The sequence below is a fragment of the Oncorhynchus gorbuscha genome, linkage group LG15 (assembly GCF_021184085.1).
Source record: "Oncorhynchus gorbuscha isolate QuinsamMale2020 ecotype Even-year linkage group LG15, OgorEven_v1.0, whole genome shotgun sequence".
In the NCBI taxonomy this organism is placed as follows: domain Eukaryota; kingdom Metazoa; phylum Chordata; class Actinopteri; order Salmoniformes; family Salmonidae; genus Oncorhynchus; species Oncorhynchus gorbuscha.
The window spans coordinates 69,773,800-69,795,122 of record NC_060187.1 but is presented as its reverse complement, the minus strand read 5'-3'; the positions used below and the strand labels follow the sequence as shown (position 1 = coordinate 69,795,122).

The 21,323-nt window shown below is 44.5% G+C and overlaps 1 protein-coding gene across 6 annotated transcripts in view; it reads right to left on the bottom strand.

The window, feature by feature from the left end:
- Positions 1 to 21,323, bottom strand: part of LOC123997897 (oxidation resistance protein 1-like) — a 196,895-nt gene that overhangs the window by 91,355 nt on the left and 84,217 nt on the right. For all 6 annotated transcript variants that reach the window (XM_046302581.1, XM_046302579.1, XM_046302582.1 and 3 more), the window contains one exon: positions 6,303 to 6,496. In XM_046302581.1, coding sequence (XP_046158537.1) covers positions 6,303 to 6,496 — 194 coding nt within the window. The remainder of the gene's footprint in view (positions 1 to 6,302; positions 6,497 to 21,323) is intronic.

Sequence of the window (21,323 nt, the reverse complement as noted above, 5' to 3'; positions counted from 1 at the left end):
GGAAAGGCCTTAGGGGAGGCAGGACACAGACTGGGTTACACAGAAACAGGTCTCCGTGAGAGGCTCCACTGACTCCCGCCCAGGGCTGGATTTGAGACCTGAGCTCCCTGATGTTATGTGACCAGCCTCAGCCAAGCTGGCTGCTATCTCAACACACAGAAGAGGCTCTGCTGGCATGACCAGCTAGCACGGGAGAGTGGGCTGCATGGGGCCGGCTATACTGCTGTACTGCCAAAATGCATGGGGCTCTATAGGCCAGGGGCCACTCCCACACAAAGCTGGCCCCTGCTACAGCTAAACCATAGGGGAATCACAACCACCCTGCTACAGCTAAACCATAAGGGAATCACAACCACATTTACATTTACATTTAAGTCATTTAGCAGACGCTCTTATCCAGAGCGACTTACAAATTGGTGCATTCACCTTATGACATCCAGTGGAACAGTCACTTTACAATAGTGCATCTAAATCTTAAAGGGGGGGGGTGAGAGGGATTACTTATCCTATCCTAGGTATTCCTTAAAGAGGTGGGGTTTCAGGTGTCTCTGGAAGGTGGTGATTGACTCCGCTGTCCTGGCGTCGTGAGGGAGTTTGTTCCACCATTGGGGGGCCAGAGCAGCGAACAGTTTTGACTGGGCTGAGCGGGAGCTGTACTTCCTCAGTGGTAGGGAGGCGAGCAGGCCAGAGGTGGATGAACGCAGTGCCCTTGTTTGGGTGTAGGGCCTGATCAGAGCCTGGAGGTACTGAGGTGCCGTTCCCCTCACAGCTCCGTAGGCAAGCACCATGGTCTTGTAGCGGATGCGAGCTTCAACTGGAAGCCAGTGGAGAGAGCGGAGGAGCGGGGTGACGTGAGAGAACTTGGGAAGGTTGAACACCAGACGGGCTGCGGCGTTCTGGATGAGTTGTAGGGGTTTAATGGCACCACCATTTTACAGCTAAAACCAAAAGGGAATCACAACCACCATTGTACAGCTAAAACCATAAGGGAATCACAACCACCCTGTTACAGCTAAAACCATAAGGGAATCACAACCACCATGCTACAGCTAAAACCATAAGGGAATCACAACCACCATGCTACAGCTAAAACCATAAGGGATTCACAACCACCATGCTACAGCTAAACCCATAAGGGAATCACAACCACCCTGCTACAGCTGAAACCATAAGGGAATCACAACCACCCTGCTACAGCTAAAACATTAGGGATTCACAACCACCATGCTACAGCCAAACCATAAGGGATTCACAACCACCATGCTACAGCTAAACCATAAGGGAATCACAACCACCCTGCTACAGTAAGTCTACAGTAAGTGAATATCAACATATGTCTGGTCAGAGAAAACCTCAGGTCATCACATAATGTAGAGCTATGAATCAGAGTTTTGACCTTTCCTCCCTTATGGGCTATACTGGCCCTACTGATGGTCTACTGATGGCCCTACTGATGGTCTACTGATGGCCCTACTGATGGCCTTTCAAATGGCCCTACTGATGGCCTTTCTGATGGCCCTACTGGTGGCCCAACTGATGGCCTTTCTGATGGCCCTACTGATGGTCTACTGATGGCCCTACTGATGGTCTTACTGATGGTCTTACTGAGGGCCCTACTGATGGTATTACTGATGGCCCTACTGATGGTCCTACTGATGGTCTTACTGAGGGCCCTACTGATGGTATTACTGATGGCCCTACTGATGGTCCTACTGATGGCCTTACTGATGGCTCTACTGATGGCCCTACTGATGGCTCTACTGATTGCCTTACTGATGGCTCTACTGATTGCCCTACTGATGGTCCTACTGGGCTCGGCATCTTGGCTGTGTCCCAAATGACACTGTGTTCCTTATATAGCACACAACGACAGAGCAGTGGAAGGATGTAAGGACATTAGTGTTATCATTGTGACATTTCTGGTCCACAACCTGGATAAGTGTGCGTCTTCACCTTTACATCATAATGGTAAGGCTGCCAAAACAGGCCTGCAAAATGAATTAATTACAATCGAAGATACCAATAAAAAATATACAGTATATACTTTCGAAACAGTGAATTGTCCCAATTCAAAGTAACTGTCCCAATGCATACAGTGTCAGTGAGAGATGACAAGCAGTTGTGTACATACTGTAATTGCCGCCCATGGCAACTGCTACTATGGGTAAACACAAGCAACAAACCCCCTTAGACAGTTAGAAGAAATACGAGGAGAAAGGAACACTCATGTTCTGCCTAAAGCAGTGACTAGGCCTATAACTGTCACCAACCATAACGGTGAGCAGCATCTCCAGCTAGTCAAGTAGAATTTATAAACGGGTATTTAAAGATAGCAGAAATCCTGACATTGTTCCAGTTAACAGTAGCAGCCAAATCGCAACCTGACACACACACACACACACACACACACACACACACACACACACACACACACACACACACACACACACACACACACACACACACACACACACACACACACACACACACACACACACACACACACACACACACACACACACACACACACACACACACACACACACACGCACAAAGAATTGTCAGACCCTTTAGAGAGGGCCTTGTGACTCTGTCTCCCCAGAATGACTGGCCACCAGGTCAGCCCTAATAATAGTCAGCCTGCTCACTCGTTCAGACCATAATATTTGTGTTAGCATGCACCGCCGTCCTCTCTCTCTGTGTAGTCTATGTGTCCACAGAGATAAGTCAAACAGCAGTGCTGTACTGTGATAATACATCTCACCTCACACTGTGGCCAAGGTTGGAGCAATGCACAAATTTGTTGCCTCTACTGTCCTTGAGACAGATTCCCAAAACAAACCCCATGGGTCAGAGACACGGCTAATACATTATGGAATAACGAGTCAGACTGAGAGAGAGAGAGAGAGAGAGAGAGAGAGAGAGAGAGAGAGAGAGAGAGAGAGAGAGAGAGAGAGAAAGGAGCGCTACAAAAGTACAAGGTGAATAACCCTCTCAGAATCCATTAGCTCCAGCTTCCCACTGACAGACTCTTAAGGCTGTGCACCCTTCCAGGCACTTCCAGGTGGTTACAACTCCTACTCTACTCAGCCAGATCCTTCAGTGCCAGCACTCCAAATGGCACCCTATTCCCTATATAGTGCACTACTTTTGACCAGGGCCCATAAAAGTTGTTTAGTATGTAAGGAATAGGGTGTCATTTGGGGCGTAATCAGTGCCACCGTCACCTCACTCATCTCAGACTATCAGTGGAAATTCAAGGGTTGAACCTGGTTGGAGGCTCATTGATTGTGTGGCTATTAAAACGTCTTGATGGTGTCATGACAGCTCTGTCAGGAGGTAGGTTCTGTCACAGACAGACAGCACAAAAAGCTGTCATGTCCCCCAAGGCTACATTATTATTTATTCTCCTATTAGAATAAATTAGCATGATAGGATCCAAATGGGCTGGCTGGATATGTTGCTTTAGCCTGAAGGGTGGATTATAAAGCAGATCATGATAGGGGTTTAGAATGGGGGACCGTCACTAGTCAATGTCTAGTTACTTACCCATTTTAAATAGGCCTAATGTCGCAACCTAGAACCAAATCTTGTTAGCGCCAGCTAGCTAGGTAACTATTACAATTAGGTAACAAGCTAACTATCTTTATATTTAATGGCATGTAGATGTATGTTTATATCTGTCACCAGAGATTATATATTATAAAACAAGCCAATAAAGGACCCACACACTATTGACACTCTTTTAACATCCATACCCTCACTACTCCAGTAGCAGAGCACTTACGCTGTAGCAGGGATTTCAACTGTATTCATTTACATTGATAATTAACCACATAAGCTCAAGGACAGGACACAATAAATGCACAACGAGCTCTTAGCATTGTTTTACATTAAGCATGATTTAACCCTGCTGTTAAGCAGTGTTGGGATTAGTTATTTGAAAAGTAAACACGAAGTAACATGTTATTTTACAATATTACTTTGTGTGGAAAGAAACGTGTTAAATTTAAGCAATAAGGCCAGAGGAAGTGTGGTATATTGCCAATATACCATGTCTAATGGCTGTTTTTATGCACGACGCAAAGCAGAGTTCCTGGACACAGCCCTTAGCCGTGGTATATTGGCCATATATCACATTGTGTTACTTTCATGAAACAAATCTCACAATCTCACAGTTTGTTTGACTGTCGGAGGGAGCAAGGAGAGCCGCGTGTGCTCTTCCAAGGATAGGCTACTTACTAACTCAGGTTTGATCACTGGTTTCATCTGTGGCGTTGCTTTCCTGTGCTAGTCTACAAGTGCTGAGCTATATATGGGCTGCTAAATTATCCATCTACAGTATACTGTAAGCCAAACATCTGTACAAATTTCTTATATTTTCATTCATATCAAGCCGGCAGTTCTGGTTATAGAGCGCACAAACATGAACCCATAGAGATGTATAGAGGGCACACTTGCCACTAGACAGGAAAGCCCTCTATGGGCTTTGCTATCAAAGAAGCGATCAATGGCAAAGATCAGAGGTGTACATTTCTATGGACAGCAGCTGTCATGACATTTCTCCAAACAGACTCTCCACTTACTCGAAAACTAAATGAGGAAACAAGTCAAGATTGGATCATGGAAACACCCATCCCGGTAGAGATATGATTCTGAAAGTAACGCAGGTGTTGTTTGACAAAGTAACTGTAATAATAATACCCAATTTGAACAAGTAACATGTTACTTTACTCCGTTACTCATTAAAAGTAATCCGATTATGTAACATATTAATTTTGAAACACGTAACCCCCGACACTGCTGCTAAGGCATCAGGTTGTAGAGTCAGGAGCTCAAGAGACCATTGGGAAAACGCCTTGTTGACACAACTTATTATACAGTATATTACAAATGAAATAGGTAAAGGCTAAATGAAGGAAAACTGCTGTAGACATAGGGTGTTCTGGGGAACATTAATGTCACGCCCTGGCCATAGAGAGGCTGTTATTCTCTATTTTGGGTAGGCCAGGGTGTGACTTGGGTGGGCATTCTAGTTTCTTTATTTCTATCTTTCTGTTTCTATGTTTTGGCCGGGTATGGTTCTCAATCAGGGACAGCTGTCTGTCATTGTCTCTGATTGGGAATCATTCTTAGGCAGCCTTTTTTCCTTTGTATTTAGTAGGTAGTTGTCTTTGTTAGTGGCACTACAGCCCTAGTAAGCTTCACGGCCGTTTCCTTGTTACTTGTTTTGTTGGCGACATTTACATAAATAAAGGAAAACGTATGCTCACCACGCTGCACCTTGGTCCGGCCATTTCCACCACGACTATCGTGACAGAACTACCCACAACCAAAGGACCAAGCAGCATGGCCAGGAGAGGCATCCCCAATAAAAAAATTTGGGGGGGAGCACACGGGACGGTTGGCGGACCTGTACATAATTATTTTAGAATAACTGGGCCAGTTACAGAGATAACACAAACACGGTATATGGTCATTTCACAGCTACAGAATTAGGTAAATGATTATTGAAGACTAAAGAGTGTTGTTACATCACCCCCATAGGCCTGCTGAGACTGTCTGGTCATGAATGGACCTCTTCTTACATCAGATCAATATATAATAGCAAACTGAATTGATTCAATTCACCATTCATCAGCCCTGACTGACTGACTGACCGACTGACTTACATTGCACTCCTACCTTTCCATTGGTGTCAGTATGATTCAACAGCCAATCATCTCTCTACTAACAGCGGGTTAAGATGTATAAGGTGTGTGTGTACAAGGTTAAACCAAATAATTCATTAAAAGTCTGACACATGCAGAACACCTTGGCAGTACAATGTCCATTCTTGAAGCTAGCTAACAAAAGTAGTGACGTCAATTCTGCCTCACATTTCAGAGGCAGAATGATTCAGAGATAGTGTGTGCATTACATTATGAACTCCCCAAACTCATTTGACCAACTCAGAAAGTGTGCTCCCTCAAGTGTCATTACTACACCTCTGACAATAGCTAAATATATTCCTACATAAATATAAAGTAGCCTATAGCTGCCACAAGCACCAACCAGCACTCCCCAAAAATGATTTATTGTGACTCAAGGCAACGAGGCTATCTTGAGGTTCAATCAGTCAGTCGTCTTACAAAGCATCTACACACGCGCGCGCGCCCGCACAAACACACACACACACAAACCCTCCAACATCCCTTCCTCTTCCTGCCGCAGACTCGTGTCCCGGAGGAAAGCCAAATGGAGGAACATGGAACATGGACCACACAGATGGGCCGATCAGAATTCTAGCACTTTTCATTTACCGATGGTGTAGCCGCGTTTCAGCTCGCCGCACCGTGGACTGCAGATTCTCTGGGAATTGGTTGCATTGTTTTGCTGCACCCCCAACGTGGTTGTCTTGGTAACGGGTGGTTCAGTCTTGTGAGGTGAGGCTGGCACCAGGGTAGGGGAGAATCCTTGAGTGGCAATATCCACTGACTGGGATTTGTTCTTCAGTCTGTTCAAAACAAAACAACAACAGGAGATATGGAGTCAGTCATAACACAGAAACACCACATATTTAGTAATAACATGGTCATGCAACAGGAAGTGGGAAAAATAACCTTGTAAATACAAATGTGTCAAAAGATACAGTACATAGACATTGCTGCCAATAACAAAACAGCTCATCATATGATGTTATGTCAGCAGTCAGCACAGCAGCTATTGATAATGATGTCGAGTGAATGCAACATTTTCACGGTGTGGCATATTCCATACTCTGGCTATGATTAGTTGGAGGAGAGATCAATAACTTAATAAGGTCCTCATTAACAATTGAATTGAACAAACTATTTCAACAATATTTGATTGTTTTATAATAATACACAACAATATTATAGCAGGAATATGAATTGGACATAATTCTGAACGAGATATGCTGTCATTGATCAAACATCAAATAGATAATATGTGTAATGATATGTGTTAACTGGAGTTTGCACTTTTGGGACTAATCCGTTGGTTCCCTTGTAGGCCTGGGAAAACGAAATCAAGCACAGCTCAAATATTTGAAAGTGTTTGACGTTATGTATTTGACCCAGACGTGGTAACTTTCTACACACAATGTCAGACAGCAATTTCACAATACAAACACTGTTGATGCTGTAAAGTGAAGTGGGTCACTTGCTTACACAAGATGACCTACACATGATTAAACCTTATCCTATGAGACACTGACCTAAATCAAAGGAACCTACGCCAAAGTGTGAAAGCCAATTAAACGTCTCACCATAGGATTTAGACAACTGTCTAGTTTATTTATAAACAAGTTCAGTACAAAGTTCACTAAGCTAATCCAGGTATCAAACATGCAGGAGAAACACTATAGAAGTATGCAGCACCTGCGAGTTAACAAAAACACCACAATGGTTATGAAGATGTTGTATACCTACCAGTCACAGATTTCCCTGCCTACTACGTTGCTATATCACCAACTTTATAAAGCCTGGAGAATCAAAAACATGAGGTAAGCACATATTATTTAGAGAAGATAGTGTAAATGGATGAACAAGTACTCCAAAAGTACTATCTATGATATGTAAAGTACTATCTATGGTATGTAAAGTACTATCTATAGTATGTAAAGTACTATCTATGGTATGTAAAGTACTATCTATGATATGTAAAGTACTATCTATGGTATGTAAACTAAAGTCTGTCAGTCTTTCCTGTAGACAAGGCCTGTCAGAGTAGCCTGAAGCAGCGATACAAGGTTCTTCTCAGCACTCCTTTCGTTCCCTCAGAGGGAATCGTTCCGGCTCCAGCCATTTCATTTCATTCCACTAGCTCCTCTCCCAGGACAGACAACAGAAAACTTGACATAGCCTCTACAAGGTAATGAAATACACCATCTATATGGAAACACTGTCAATCACTTTGGTGTACAGTACATCCAAGGAGAGACACCAACAGACAGAGACATTCACACATAGAGGCAGAGAAGTTTAACTGGCAGCAGTAGTTTGAGTCCCATAAACAACAACCCTTGTAGTAGGCCCTATCTTAAAGAAAACATTGAACAAAATTAAAACATTTCCATAGGCGATCATACTGACGTAGCTTCGGGGGCAGTATGTTGCTTTGAGGACCCTGATAGATATCCTACTAAAACCTATGCTTTTTTTTAGAAGTAACATAAATAAAGGGTTTGTTTTGTGATGATTGTTTCTGAGGTAAAGTTTTCAGCATGTGAACATGCTATAATGAAAGAGGAGAGAGGTAGAGTTACACCGTGGCGATCAAGGTTCTGGAGGAGATCAGACAGGAAGAGAAAACCTGTAGGTGTGTGTGATGTCTATCCCAGAATCCCTTGGGAGAAAACAATAATTATCACCTCATCAGTGAGGGTCCTCCTTCGATATATGATTCACTGGCTGGGTTGTGTGTGTGTGTGTGTGTGTGTGTGTGTGTGTGTGTGTGTGTGTGTGTGTGTGTGTGTGTGTGTGTGTGTGTGTGTGTGTGTGTGTGTGTGTGTGTGTGTGTGTGTGTGTGTGTGTGTGTGTGTGTGTGTGTGTGTGTGTGTGTGTGTGTGTGTGTGTGAGAAATATCAGCCCCTAATCAGGACAGTGTAGTCTGTGGCACCGACCAGCAAAACAATAACACTGTCCACAGGAATCACAACAATGGTGTCACCTTGCTTAGTGTTCAACACATCTAATCATCATATATGGCAAGATAGGTTTACCACAATAACAGGAGTAAGGTATGTAAAGGAAGTCCTGTCCAAGCCAAAACCTCCCATACAATATCAGAAATAACAGGAATAATATTATCAAATTGGTTTGTATTGATAACTACCACTTCTTAGAAAACAAAGATGGATCTTATTAAACAATATAATTAAACAAGTTTTTTTTCTTTCTTCAGAGGTAATTAGTGTAAGCTCCAAAGACTGTGTCCCTGACAACTGGGCTGCATCTCAATAGCCTTCAACTGGTGTACAGGAACTATCCACCACCCTCCTCAATCTACAGACACCGTCTGATCTGATTGGCTACAGCTTGCATCGGCACGGTTTATCACAGCTTTCAGCAGGCCAGTGGGCTGGGGCCAGAGACGGCTATGTCACCAGTGGCCCTATGGCGTTCAATCCTATCACATGGGGAGGTGAGACGGCAAAGCATGTCAACAAAGCCACCAGCTCCCATCAACAGATCTATCTATCTATGAGCAGCAAAACATTTAATGATTGGAAAGAGGTTGGGGAAAGAGGAAAGGAGAAAATGGAGGGAGGAAAGCAAATGAAAAGCGGGCATTTTGTTTTCCTTCCCTGCTGTTCTGTTGCTTGGTCCAGGAGGAGAGCAGTGCCTAACAGGCATCACTCAGATTATCCATCTCTACAGGGACTGGGAGTCACATGGTTTGGCAAGGCAGAAACAACACAGGAAATGTGGGCCAAGTCAAACATGCTTATCACTACACCCAGTAAGAGGGATTAGACCTAGAGGAAAGGGGGCAGCTTGGCTCTACTCCACTCGCTTATGAAAACAACAAAAACACTGCCTTTAGTTTATGTAACTGTATATGAGGCTTGTCATGTAGATATGCTGCAGCACTGGCTTGGCTGGGTTTGACATCCATAACAGCAAAATGGCCGATATGACAGTTATGAGGCCATTACACTGTGTTATGCAACAGCATTGTGAATGACGGGGAAAAAAAACACCATCACAAAGAAACCTAATTTAGTGAAGGCAAGCCTTACTCAAAGTTCACTGTCTGAATGATTTTCAAATTGCTCATGCCTTTATTTTGTTGTGTGAAAAGGAAATGGATAGAAATACACAACGGAAATGTATTTTTCTGTCAATTACACTGTTATGTCATTATATGTACCGTATGTATCCCTGTTCTCCAACGCTCCATAGGCAGCCTATTCATTTCCTCTGTCTTAGCTATTATTAGACACATATTAACAATTAGACACTCATTATAAACTCAAACACACTATAATAGTGCAGCCTATGGAATATCTCCATATGAATGCAATAGTTTCTCTTCAAAGTTGAATTAATGGTAATGATAGAGCCATAACCCTCTGTGGCCATTTATAGTGACGAAAGCCTATCCTATCCTACCGTAGCCGTTTCCTGCAGTCAAATGACCTAGTGGCCTAATGGGTGGAATGTTCATATTTTTCCTCATTTCCTAATTAATAAACAAAAAAAATGTAAACTCCGACTCCCGAGTGTCACAGTGGTCTAAGGCACTGCATCGCAGTGCTAGAGGCATCACTACAGACCCAGGTACGATCCCAGGCTGTGTTGCAGCCGGTCGCGACCAGGAGACCCATGAGGTGGAGCAGAATTGGCCCAGCGTTGTCTGGGTTAGTTTAGGGTTTGGCCGGCCCGGGATGTCCTTGTCTCATCGCGCTCTAGCGACTCCTTGTGGAGGGCCAGGCGCATATATGCTGACTTCGGTTGCCAGTTGTACGGTGTTTCCTCTGACACACTGGTGCGGCTGGCTTACGGGTAAAGAAAGCATGTGTCAAGAAGCAGTGCGGCTTGGCTGGGTCGTGTTTTGGAGGACTCCGTATGGGAGTTGCAGCAATGGGACAAGACTGTAACTACCAATTGGATATCAAAATTGGGGAGAAAAGGAAGTGTGCAAAGCTGTCATCAAGGCAAATATAAAATATTTTTTGATTTGTTTAATGCTTTTTTGGTTACTACATGATTCCATATGTGTTATTTCATAGTTGTGATGTCTTCACTATTATTCAACAATGTAGAAAATAGTAAAAATAAAGAAAAAACCCTAGAATGAGTAGGTGTTCTAAAAATTTTGACTAGTAGTGTATGTCAAATGGTTTTGTTATATGTCAGTCTTCTGTGATGTATATAAAGTGCAATATTGGGATGCAAAATCGAAATTGAATAAACTCTATATCTGACATGGTGCAGGTGTTCTTAATTGCCAGGGCTGTACCTCTCTGGGGTAGGAAAGGTCTGTATAATGAATGGAGGGAGAATGCAGACTGCAGACTCCCAGTCTCATCTAACCCTCACTAAATGCTAGTGCAGCAGTTCTGTTGTCAAACGGCCTGAGCGGGTGGCATTCTGTCTGAACAATGAGCCCTGAACATTGACAGCTTGCTTATGAAAGTGCTGAGACTACAAACAAAACAGGTAGATAGCTGCCTACTGCAGTGGAAAGGGAAATGATTTGAGCTGACTTAAAGGTGCCGTTTCTCCTCACTAATGACTGTGACATGCCCAGCATGTCACGTGTGACCAGAGGAAAAAAACTCGAGACCACCTTTACTCCACACACAGAGACGCATTAAAAAAACTCTCCCTCACCCTCCAATCCTATCCTCCTGATTCCTCCTTACTGTCACGCCTTGGTCATAGTGTTTTGTGTTTTCGTTATATATTTGGTCAGGCCAGGGTGTGACATGGGTTTATATGTTGTGTTTCGTATTGGGGTTTTGTAGGCATTGGGATTGCGGCTGAGTAGGGGTGTTGCATAGGCTTGGCTGCCTGAGGCGGTTCTCAATCAGAGTCAGGTGATTCTCGTTGTCTCTGATTGGGAACCATATTTAGGTAGCCTAGATTTCACTGTGTATTTCGTGGGTGATTGTTCCTGTCTCCGTGTTAGTGTTCACCAGACAGGCTGTATAGGTTTTCACATTCCGTTTGTTGTTTTTGTATATATACAGTTATTTAATGTATCGTTGTTTTTCCATTAAAGAACATGAGTAACTACCACGCCACATTTTGGTCCGACTCTCTTTCGACAAACGAACGCCGTTACACTTACAAGCAAAAACTAAAGCAGGAATTACAAGTGACTCGTACAATACGGAAGTGGTCAGATGATGCGGATGCTATGCTACGGTACTGTTTCACTAGCACAGACTGGAATATGTTCCGGGATTCATCCAATGGCATTGAGGAGTATACCACCTCAGTCACCGGTTTCATCAATAAGTGCATCGATGTCGTCGTCCCCACAGTAACCGTGTCCTCACAGTAACCGTACGTACATATCCCAACCAGAAGCCATGGACAACAGGCAACATTCAACTGAGCTAAAGGCTAAAGCTGCCGCTTTCAAGGACTGGGACACTAATCTGGACGCTTATAAGAAATCCTGCTTAAATACAGGACTAAGATTGAATCCTACTACACCGGCTCTGACGCTCGTCGGATGGGGCAGGGCTTGCAAACTATTACGGAGTACAAAGGGAAACCCAGCCACGAGCTGCCCAGTGACACGAGCCTACCAGACAAGCTAAATGTCTTTTATGCACGCTTCGAGGCAAGCAACACTGGAGCATTCATGAGAGCACCAGCTGTTCCTGGACTTCCTGACGGTCCAGCACCAGGTGGTAAGGGTAGGCAAAAACACATATGCCACGCTGATCCTCAACACTGGGGCCCTTCGGGGGTGTGTGCTTAGTCCCCTCCTGTACTTCCTGTTCACCCATGACTGTGTGGCCAAGAATGACACTAACACCATCATTAAGTTTGCTGACAACACAACAGTGGCTGATTACTGACAACAATGAGACAGCCTATAGGGAGGAGGTCAGTAATCTGGTAGTGTTCTACAGCTGCACCATCGAGAGCATCCTGACCGGTTGCATCACCGCCTGGTATGGCAACTGCTCGGCATCCGATTGTAAGGCGCTACAGAGGGTAGTGGGTATTGCCCAGTAAGTACATCACTGGTGCCAAGCTTCCTGCCATCCAGGTCCTAGGCAGTGTAAAATAATCCAGTCACCCAAGTCATAGACTGTTCTCTCTGCTACCGCACATCAAATGGTACCGGAGCGCCAAGTCTAGGTCCAAAAGGCTCCTTCCTAGCTTCTACCCCCAAGCCATAAGACTGATGAACAATTAATCAAATGGCCATCCGGACTATTTACATTGATTTGATATAGTATGCATAGAAATAGAATTAACTGCATGTTATAGTATTTCTATTTCTGTGATTGTAGAATGTGACTGTGTGTTGTTACTTTGTACAGCACACTCAATGAAGCTAACAAGAAAGTGGTATCCTATTAAATCACACTTTTAGTGACCGATCTAGAAATACAGCTGGAATGAACCGTTAAGTGTAACATGTGACAACCCTCTGGTAATTCAGGTGTAGAATAATAAAGATGTGATCTTCCACTGCATCTTCATCTGTTATGTAAGACATTAAGCAGTGCGGCAATACAGTGGTGGGTTGGACAGGAAAAGCCCTCTGTCAGTGAGTGATGTCCAACGTGCTGCTGTATACCCTTCAGCTAAATACACTGGTTTGATGACATATTTGAATCCCTGACAGGGCTTTGTCAACTGCTGTCCGTTCAGAAAACACTTGCTGTTTTTATTTTTGGCTTTTGGCTTTTATTTCTCCCCTGTGAACTGACAGACAGCAGAAACTTTGCCACATCTTTTGATCCGGGTAGAAAGATAATCAAATCTGTGTAATCCCTGGGTCTTGTCCCGTCCTCAGACTTCACAGTGAACCTCTCTGATCCTGTACTGCTAGGTTATGACAGAGACAACAGAAAAGGACCAGGCTCTCGGAGTGCCCCAGGAGTTGAGTTTGGAGTGTAGGTTACCACACAATATTACCACCGACTATGACTTACGGGTTTAAATATTGTATGTTCTTACGGGTCTAAATACTGTAAAACACTTGGGAACACAGAGTAGTGGGTAATTTACCTTTCTTTTCCCCTACCACATCATCTCAAAAGGTTCCAGACACAGGCACACACACACACACACACACACACACACACACACACACACACACACACACACACACACACACACACACACACACACACACACACACACACACACACACACACACACACACACACACACACACACACACACACACACACACACACACACACACACACACACACACACACACACACACACACACACACACACACACACACACACACACACACACAGCAGCTTCAAGTGTACCAACAGAACAATGTCTCACCACCAAACCCTAGCTGGCTTTAATGATTTATCCTCCACTTAACAGTGTTTGCCAACAAAGTGGAACAGCTTTGTTTTTATCAAAGCCTGCCCATAAATCAACAATTCTGCTCATATAAACTCAGAGGGATGGTTGTTATTCATTTTCTAAAACCATATCAATATCAACCAAAAACAGCCCCCAGTCAAGGCCTTTTCAATTCGCTAACAGAGGAATTATCGTGGCCAACAAAAGCTGAAAAAAAATCACTGTTCACTTGAATGACTTGAACTCCAGGGCATATTTCTCTTCTGGATCTCTCTCTGTGCATCACTCAAGCATAATAGACACACACAAATGCACATTAATGCACACATGTACACACAAGAGCACGCATGTGCACACAGAAGCACACTCACACATACACACGACCTCTGCCCTTGTTGTTCCATTCAGTGAGCATGGCGTGGAGCCTTGAGACTGTTGTGCTGCTGCAGTCTGTAAATGGCCTCCTGGTTGCTAGCCTCGCTCCTATTTCCTCACTATCATTTGCCGAGCCACGAGGACAGGCAGAGAGATGATTGGCCGACAGCCTTAATGGATTCAACATCATGCCTGCCACGTTAAGAAGCTTGTGGCGTTGAAAAAACAGGACATCCACTGAGCAGATTGCATTTTGGCAGCTCTCTGACAGCATGTAGATTGTAGAATATATGATCTTCATCATAAGGCTAGCTACCTCTGTGAGTAGAAAAGAGATGAAGAAAGGAAAGGAAGGTAGGAAGATGATAAGAAAAGGGAAGTGTTATAATAGAAGTAAGTGCAGTTCCATACAATATGTTCTGGTGAATGTCCTCTACCTTTCTGTGTCTGAAATGGCACACTAGTTCCTTGTTCAGTACTCTTGGCCAGAGCTACATAGGGCTGCCACATAGTGCACACTTGCTAGGGAATAGGGTGCCATTTCAGGTTTTGCTGTGTGTCTGCCTGACCTCTGAGGCGAATAGAGAAGAGGGGAAGTCAGACTCATTTGTTAATGCTCAACCTTCTGACTGACTGCCCGCATTAATGATCAGTACCACAACCCCAGTGTGTGTGTGAGAGAGACCGACAGATAGATAGAAAAAGAGACAGACAGAGAGCGAGGCCAACAGACAGAGAGAGAGGGAGACAGAGAGAGAGGGAGATAGAGAGAGAGAGAGATAGAGAAAGAGAGAGCAAGCACAATAGCACTGTAGGTAAGAGCACTAAAATATCTGTATGCGTGTGTGTGTGTGTGTGTGTGTCTGTGTGTGTGTGTGTGAGTGAGTGTGTGCCTCTATCTCCCTCTCTCTCTGCTCAGCACCGTGCCCTTCAAATGGTAATGCTCAGGCTTGTCTCAGACACACCCTGCTCTCTGCTTTCTCTGCATGCTAAATATTTCACGTCATTCTGTGCCCTTGCAAGGCATCTGTTCTGTTCGATCCGGGGGAGCACCTCTGATAGGCTGGCTACAACATCTGGTGCCATGGCACTCGGATCGCCGGCACTGTATGATGAGGTTACAGGGTTGTTGAATGTTGTGGAATATTTCGTAGTTAAAAAGGCTAAATCCAATAACTCTAACACCACAGCAGCTGACGTTGGGGTGATGTTGGTGGTGATGTTAGAGAAGATATTGGGGGTGATGTTGGAGATGATGTTGGGGCTGATGGTGGTTGGTTGGTTGGTTGAGACGTGGATATGTATGAACCTGCTCCAGCTCATCTCTTGGTGTGTTATCTGGTGAGCCATGTATACATACAGGGAAGTATGAATATGTTATCTGTGGATGGATGTGTGGCATTTTCCCTGGCCTGACCAAAAGACACTCTCAATCCCTGTCACACTCTCTCTCTCTCTTCATTCTCTCTTCCTTCTTCTCACACTTCCTTTCACTGTTACACTGTACGCCCTCCTTCTCACAGTCCCACCATCCATCTCTCCCTCTCACCCTCTCTCCCTTCCTCCCTCTCTCTCTCTCCATCTAGCTCTCCCCCTTTCCCCCCCTCCTTCTACCTCCATCCCTCCGTCTCTGTTGGATGTTGGCAGGCAGTTTGGCAGAGAGGAACATTGACCTGATGCCCTATTGCAGCAGGCACCGTTGGCAACACTCGAGCACAGTCTGGAGCGACAGCTCACACCACTCCTTCCCACCTTCTCTCCCCTCCTCCTCCTCTCCCAGAAAACGAAGACAGACAGGAAGACAAGTTTGTCTGGTTTGAAAACTCTAAAGTAAGTCAGAGCGACAGGAAGATGAAAGTGGGGAGGTCCTGAGGCAGATACCACACACAGCACAGCTAGCTAACTATCCCACTGTCTGACTCACTTCAATCAAATCCAAAATGTAGTTTTTTCCACTCAAGTTCTAATTACATGTGGTGCTCTTCAGTGCTTCAGAGCTTATATATTGGCTGGTGTCTATAGGACAAGCAGCTCCTAACACCACTGCATGTGTATGTCTCTCAAAAGTGGTGATGAACTCTGTCTGAACTAGAGGTTCCAAAATGTTGGAACCTGACCCGAAACGACCCAAACACAGGAAGAACACAATCAGACCGGACCTGAATAGACTGATCATATTTATTAAATGAGGACCAGGACCTGAACGGACCCGAGAACAATCAGACCTGTACCCGAATGGACACGAGGACAACTTGACCTAGACCCGATTGGACTTGAGAGACAAAAATTATCATGTTGCTCTCCTGGTTAACAAATAGGTCCTTAAATGTTGGCTAGGGCCTTCTATAAGTTAGTAAATTCACCTTATTAGCGTAAATATCTGATAGGCAATGCAGAGCCGTGGCTGGGTCCATTCGAGTCCCCTCAGGTCTATCAGCTGTAGTGATATAGACCCGAGACCTGATGACAATCAAACAGGACCCAACCCGGACCTGAGGGAAGAGTTAGAATTTCAGACCCCAAACCTCACCGTGCCCGGGTCGGGTCTCGGGCATATCGGGTCTACCCGGATCCATGAAGACCTCTTGTCTGAAATATATTTCCCTATATTCCTTGTACTTCTGAACTCAGCTCCCTTATTATTTGTACAATTTGTACTTTTCCTCCATGTAAAATACATTTGGATTGGCTGTTGCATGAAAAGAGGTTAAGATTATCTATTATTTAGACAAGGTCACTGTCCTAGGTCAAAGGTCAGGGAGTCAGGACCAGACTATGCCTGCACTTTCTCTCTCTCTCTCTCTCTCTCTCTCTCTCTCTCTCTCTCTCTCTCTCTCTCTCTCTCTCTCTCTCTCTCTCTCTCTCTCTCTCCCTCTCTCCCTCCTCTCACAGCACTGCTCTGCTCTGATGGGACATCTATTGTCTTCCTGAAAGCTAGGGAGGGAGCTGCGATAAATCCACCTGGTAAAGAAGGAACCATCAGGAGTGGAAGGACGAACTGACTGGCTGGCTCCATGGCTCCCTTCCTACGTACATTCCTTCACAACACAAAGTGGAGTTTAAAACAGGTCGTGGGGAGGACGACTTTGAAATGTACTGTAGTGGAAGGTAGTTTCACATCAATATGACTTTGATCCTGTAAAACTGTTTGCAGCAGTTAAGATGAGAGAGACACATCCTTCCTGCTAGCTTATTAAACCACATCTCACCCTCTCTCCCTCCCTATCCCCCTCTTCTCCTTCTTCTCTCTCACCTTCTCTTCCTTTTTCCCTATCACCCTCTCTCCCTCCCTTCCTTCCACCCTCTCTTCCCTTCTTCCCTCCCTCCACCCAGAGACAGAGGCCAGTAACCTGCTAAACAGATTCATTCCTTAGCTCCCAGCCTACGTACATGTTCCTAGGGTACGGTAATGGGAACGGTAATGCCACACACTCATGGCTGTTAGTGTGAGGCATGGCCTGGCATCAGAAGGGCTGACATAGAGGTTCTGTCCTAAATGGCTCGGATCCTTACAGTGGGGGAAAAAAGTATTTAGTCAACCACCAATTGTGCATGTTCTCCCACTTAAAAATATGAGAGAGGCCTGTAATTTTCATCATAGGTACACTGCAACTATGACAGACAAAATGAGAAAAGAAATCCAGAAAATCACATTGTAGGATTTTTTATGAATTTATTTGCAAATTATGGTGGAAAATAAGTATTTGGTCAATAACAAAAGTTTATCTCAATACTTTGTTATATACCCTTTGTTGGCAATGACAGAGGTCAAACATTTTTTGTAAGTCTTCACAAGGTTTTCACACACTGTTGCTGATATTGTGGCCCATTCCTCCATGCAGATCTCCTCTAGAGCAGTGATGTTTTGGGGCTGTTGCTGGGCAACACGGACATTCAACTTCCTCCAAAGATTTTCTATGGGGTTGAGATCTGGAGACTGGCTAGGCCACTCCAGGACCTTGAAATGCTTCTTACGAAGCCACTCCTTCGTTGCCCGGACAGTGTGTTTGGGATCATTGTCATGCTGAAAGACCCAGCCACGTTTCATCTTCAATGCCCTTGCTGATGGAAGGAGGTTTTCACTCAAAATCTCACAATACATGGCCCCATTCATTCTTTCCTTTACACGGATCGGTCGTCCTGGTCCCTTTGCAGAAAAACAGCCCCAAAGCATGATGTTTCCACCCCCATGCTTCACAGTAGGTATGGTGTTCTTTGCGACGAGTTGAGTTTTTACCAAAAAGTTATATTTTAGTTTCATCTGACCATATGACATTCTCCCAATCTTCTTCTGGATCATCCAAATGCTCTCTAGCAAACTTCAGACGGGCCTGGACATGTACTGGCTTAAGCAGGGGGACACGTCTGGCACTGCAGGATTTGAGTCCCTGGCGGCGTAGTGTGTTACTGATTGTAGGCTTTGCTACTTTGGTCCCAGCTCTCTGCAGGTCATTCACTAGGTCCCCCCGTGTGGTTCTGGAATTTTTGCTCACCGTTCTTGTGATCATTTTGACCCCACGGGGTGAGATCTTGGGTAGGGCCCCAGATCGAGGGAGATTATCAGTGGTCTTGTATGTCTTCCATTTCATAATAATTGCTCCCACAGTTGATTTCTTCAAACCAAGCTGCTTACCTATTGCAGATTCAGTCTTCCCAGCCTGGTGCAGGTCTACAATTATGTTTCTGGTGTCCTTTGACAGCTCTTTGGTCTTGGCCATAGTGGAGTTTGGAGTGTGACTGTTTGAGGTTGTGGACAGGTGTCTTTTATACTGATAACAACTTCAAACAGGTGCCATTAATACAGGTAACAAGTGGAGGACAGAGGAGCCTCTTAAAGAAGGTCTGTGAGAGCCAGAAATCTTGCTTGTTTGTAGGTGACCAAATACTTATTTTCCACCATAATTTACAAATAAATTCATAAAAATCCTACAATGTGATCTTCTGGATTTTTTCCCCTCATTTTGTCTGTCATAGTTGAAGGGTACCTATGATGAAAATTACAGTCTTCTCTCGTCTTTTTAAGTGGGAGAACTTGCACAATTGGTGGCTGACTAAATACTTTTTTGCCCCAGTGTATATAGTGCAGTACTTTCGACCATGGCTTGGTAAAAAGTAGTGCACTATGTAGGAAACAGGGTGCCATTTGGGACGCACCAGAGAAAGAGTTATCATCCCTGGTAGATTATATATATTTTTTAAATTTTATTTCACCTTTATTTAACCAGGTATGTCATGTATTGTCATGTATTGTCATGTCTTGTCCCTGTGCTTTCTCTTCTCTTCGTTTCCCCCTGCTGGTCGTATTAGGTTTCTTTCTCTCTCTCTATCCCTCTCTCTCTCTATCGTTCCGTTCCTGCTCCCAGCTGTTCCTCATTCTCCTAACGACCTCGTTTACTCTCTCACACCTGTCCCCTATTTTGCCCTCTGATTAGGTCTCTATTTCTCTCTCGGTTTCTGCCTCTGTCCTTGTCGGATTCTTGTTTGCTGTGTCCTTGTTCCGTCCTGTCGTGTTTTGCCTTTTCATCAGATGCTGCGTGTGAGCAGGTGTCTCTGTCCGCTACGGCCCGCGCCTACCCGAAGGGACCTGCAGTCTGTTGCCGCTTGTCCTGCAATTCTCCTCAACAACTAGAGGATTTATGTTTTCCCTGTTTGGACATCTCCTGTAAAGGATTGAGGATTATGTTTTCCCTGTTTGGACTTTAATGAACTCAGTTTCTGTTAAGTCGCTTTTGGGTCCTCACTCACCTGCATAACAAGGTAGGCTAGTTGAGAACAAGTTCTCATTTACAACTGCGACCTGGCCAAGAGAAAGCATAGCAGTGTGAACAGACAACACAGAGTTACACATGGAGTAAACAATTAACAAGTCAATAACACAGTAGAAAAAAAGGAAATAAAAGAGTCTATATACATTGTGTGTAAAAGGCATGAGGAGGTAGGCGAATAATTACAATTTTGCAGATTAACACTGGAGTGATAAATGATAGGATGGTCATGTACAGGTAGAGATACTGGTGTGCAAAAGAGCAGAAAAGTAAATAAATATAAACAGTATGGGGATGAGGTAGGTAAATTGGGTGGGCTATTTACTGATAGACTATGTACAGCTGCAGCGATCGGTTAGCTGCTCAGATAGCAGATGTTGGAAGTTGGTGAGGGAGATAAAAGTCTCCAACTTCAGCGATTTCTGCAATTCGTTCCAGTCACAGGCAGCAGAGAACTGGAACGAAAGGCAGCCAAATGAGGTGTTGGCTTTAGGGATGATCAGTGAGATACACCTGCTGGAGCGCGTGCTACGGGTGGGTGTTGCCATCGTGACCAGTGAACTGAGATAAGGCGGAGCTTTACCTAGCATGGACTTGTAGATGACCTGGAGCCAGTGGGTCTGGCGACAAATATGTAGCGAGGGCCAGCCGACTAGAGCATACAGGTCACAGTGGTGGGTGGTATAAGGTGCTTTAGTAACAAAACGGATGGCACTGTGATAAACTGCATCCAGTTTGCTGAGTAGAGTATTGGAAGCTATTTTGTAGATGACATCGCCGAAGTCGAGGATCGGTAGGATAGTCAGTTTTACTAGGGTAAGTTTGGCGTTGTGAGTGAAGGAGGCTTTGTTGCGGAATAGAAAGCCGACTCTAGATTTGATTTTAGATTGGAGATGTTTGATATGAGTCTGGAAGGAGAGTTTACAGTCTAGCCAGACACCTAGGTACTTATAGATGTCTACATATTCTAGGTCGGAACCATCCAGGGTGGTGATGCTAGTCGGGCGTGCGGGTGCAGGCAGCGAACGGTTGAAAAGCATGCATTCGGTTTTACTAGCGTTTAAGAGCAGTTGGAGGACACGGAAGGAGTGTTGTATGGCGTTGAAGCTCGTTTTGAGGTTAGATAGCACAGTGTCCAAGGAAGGGTCGGAA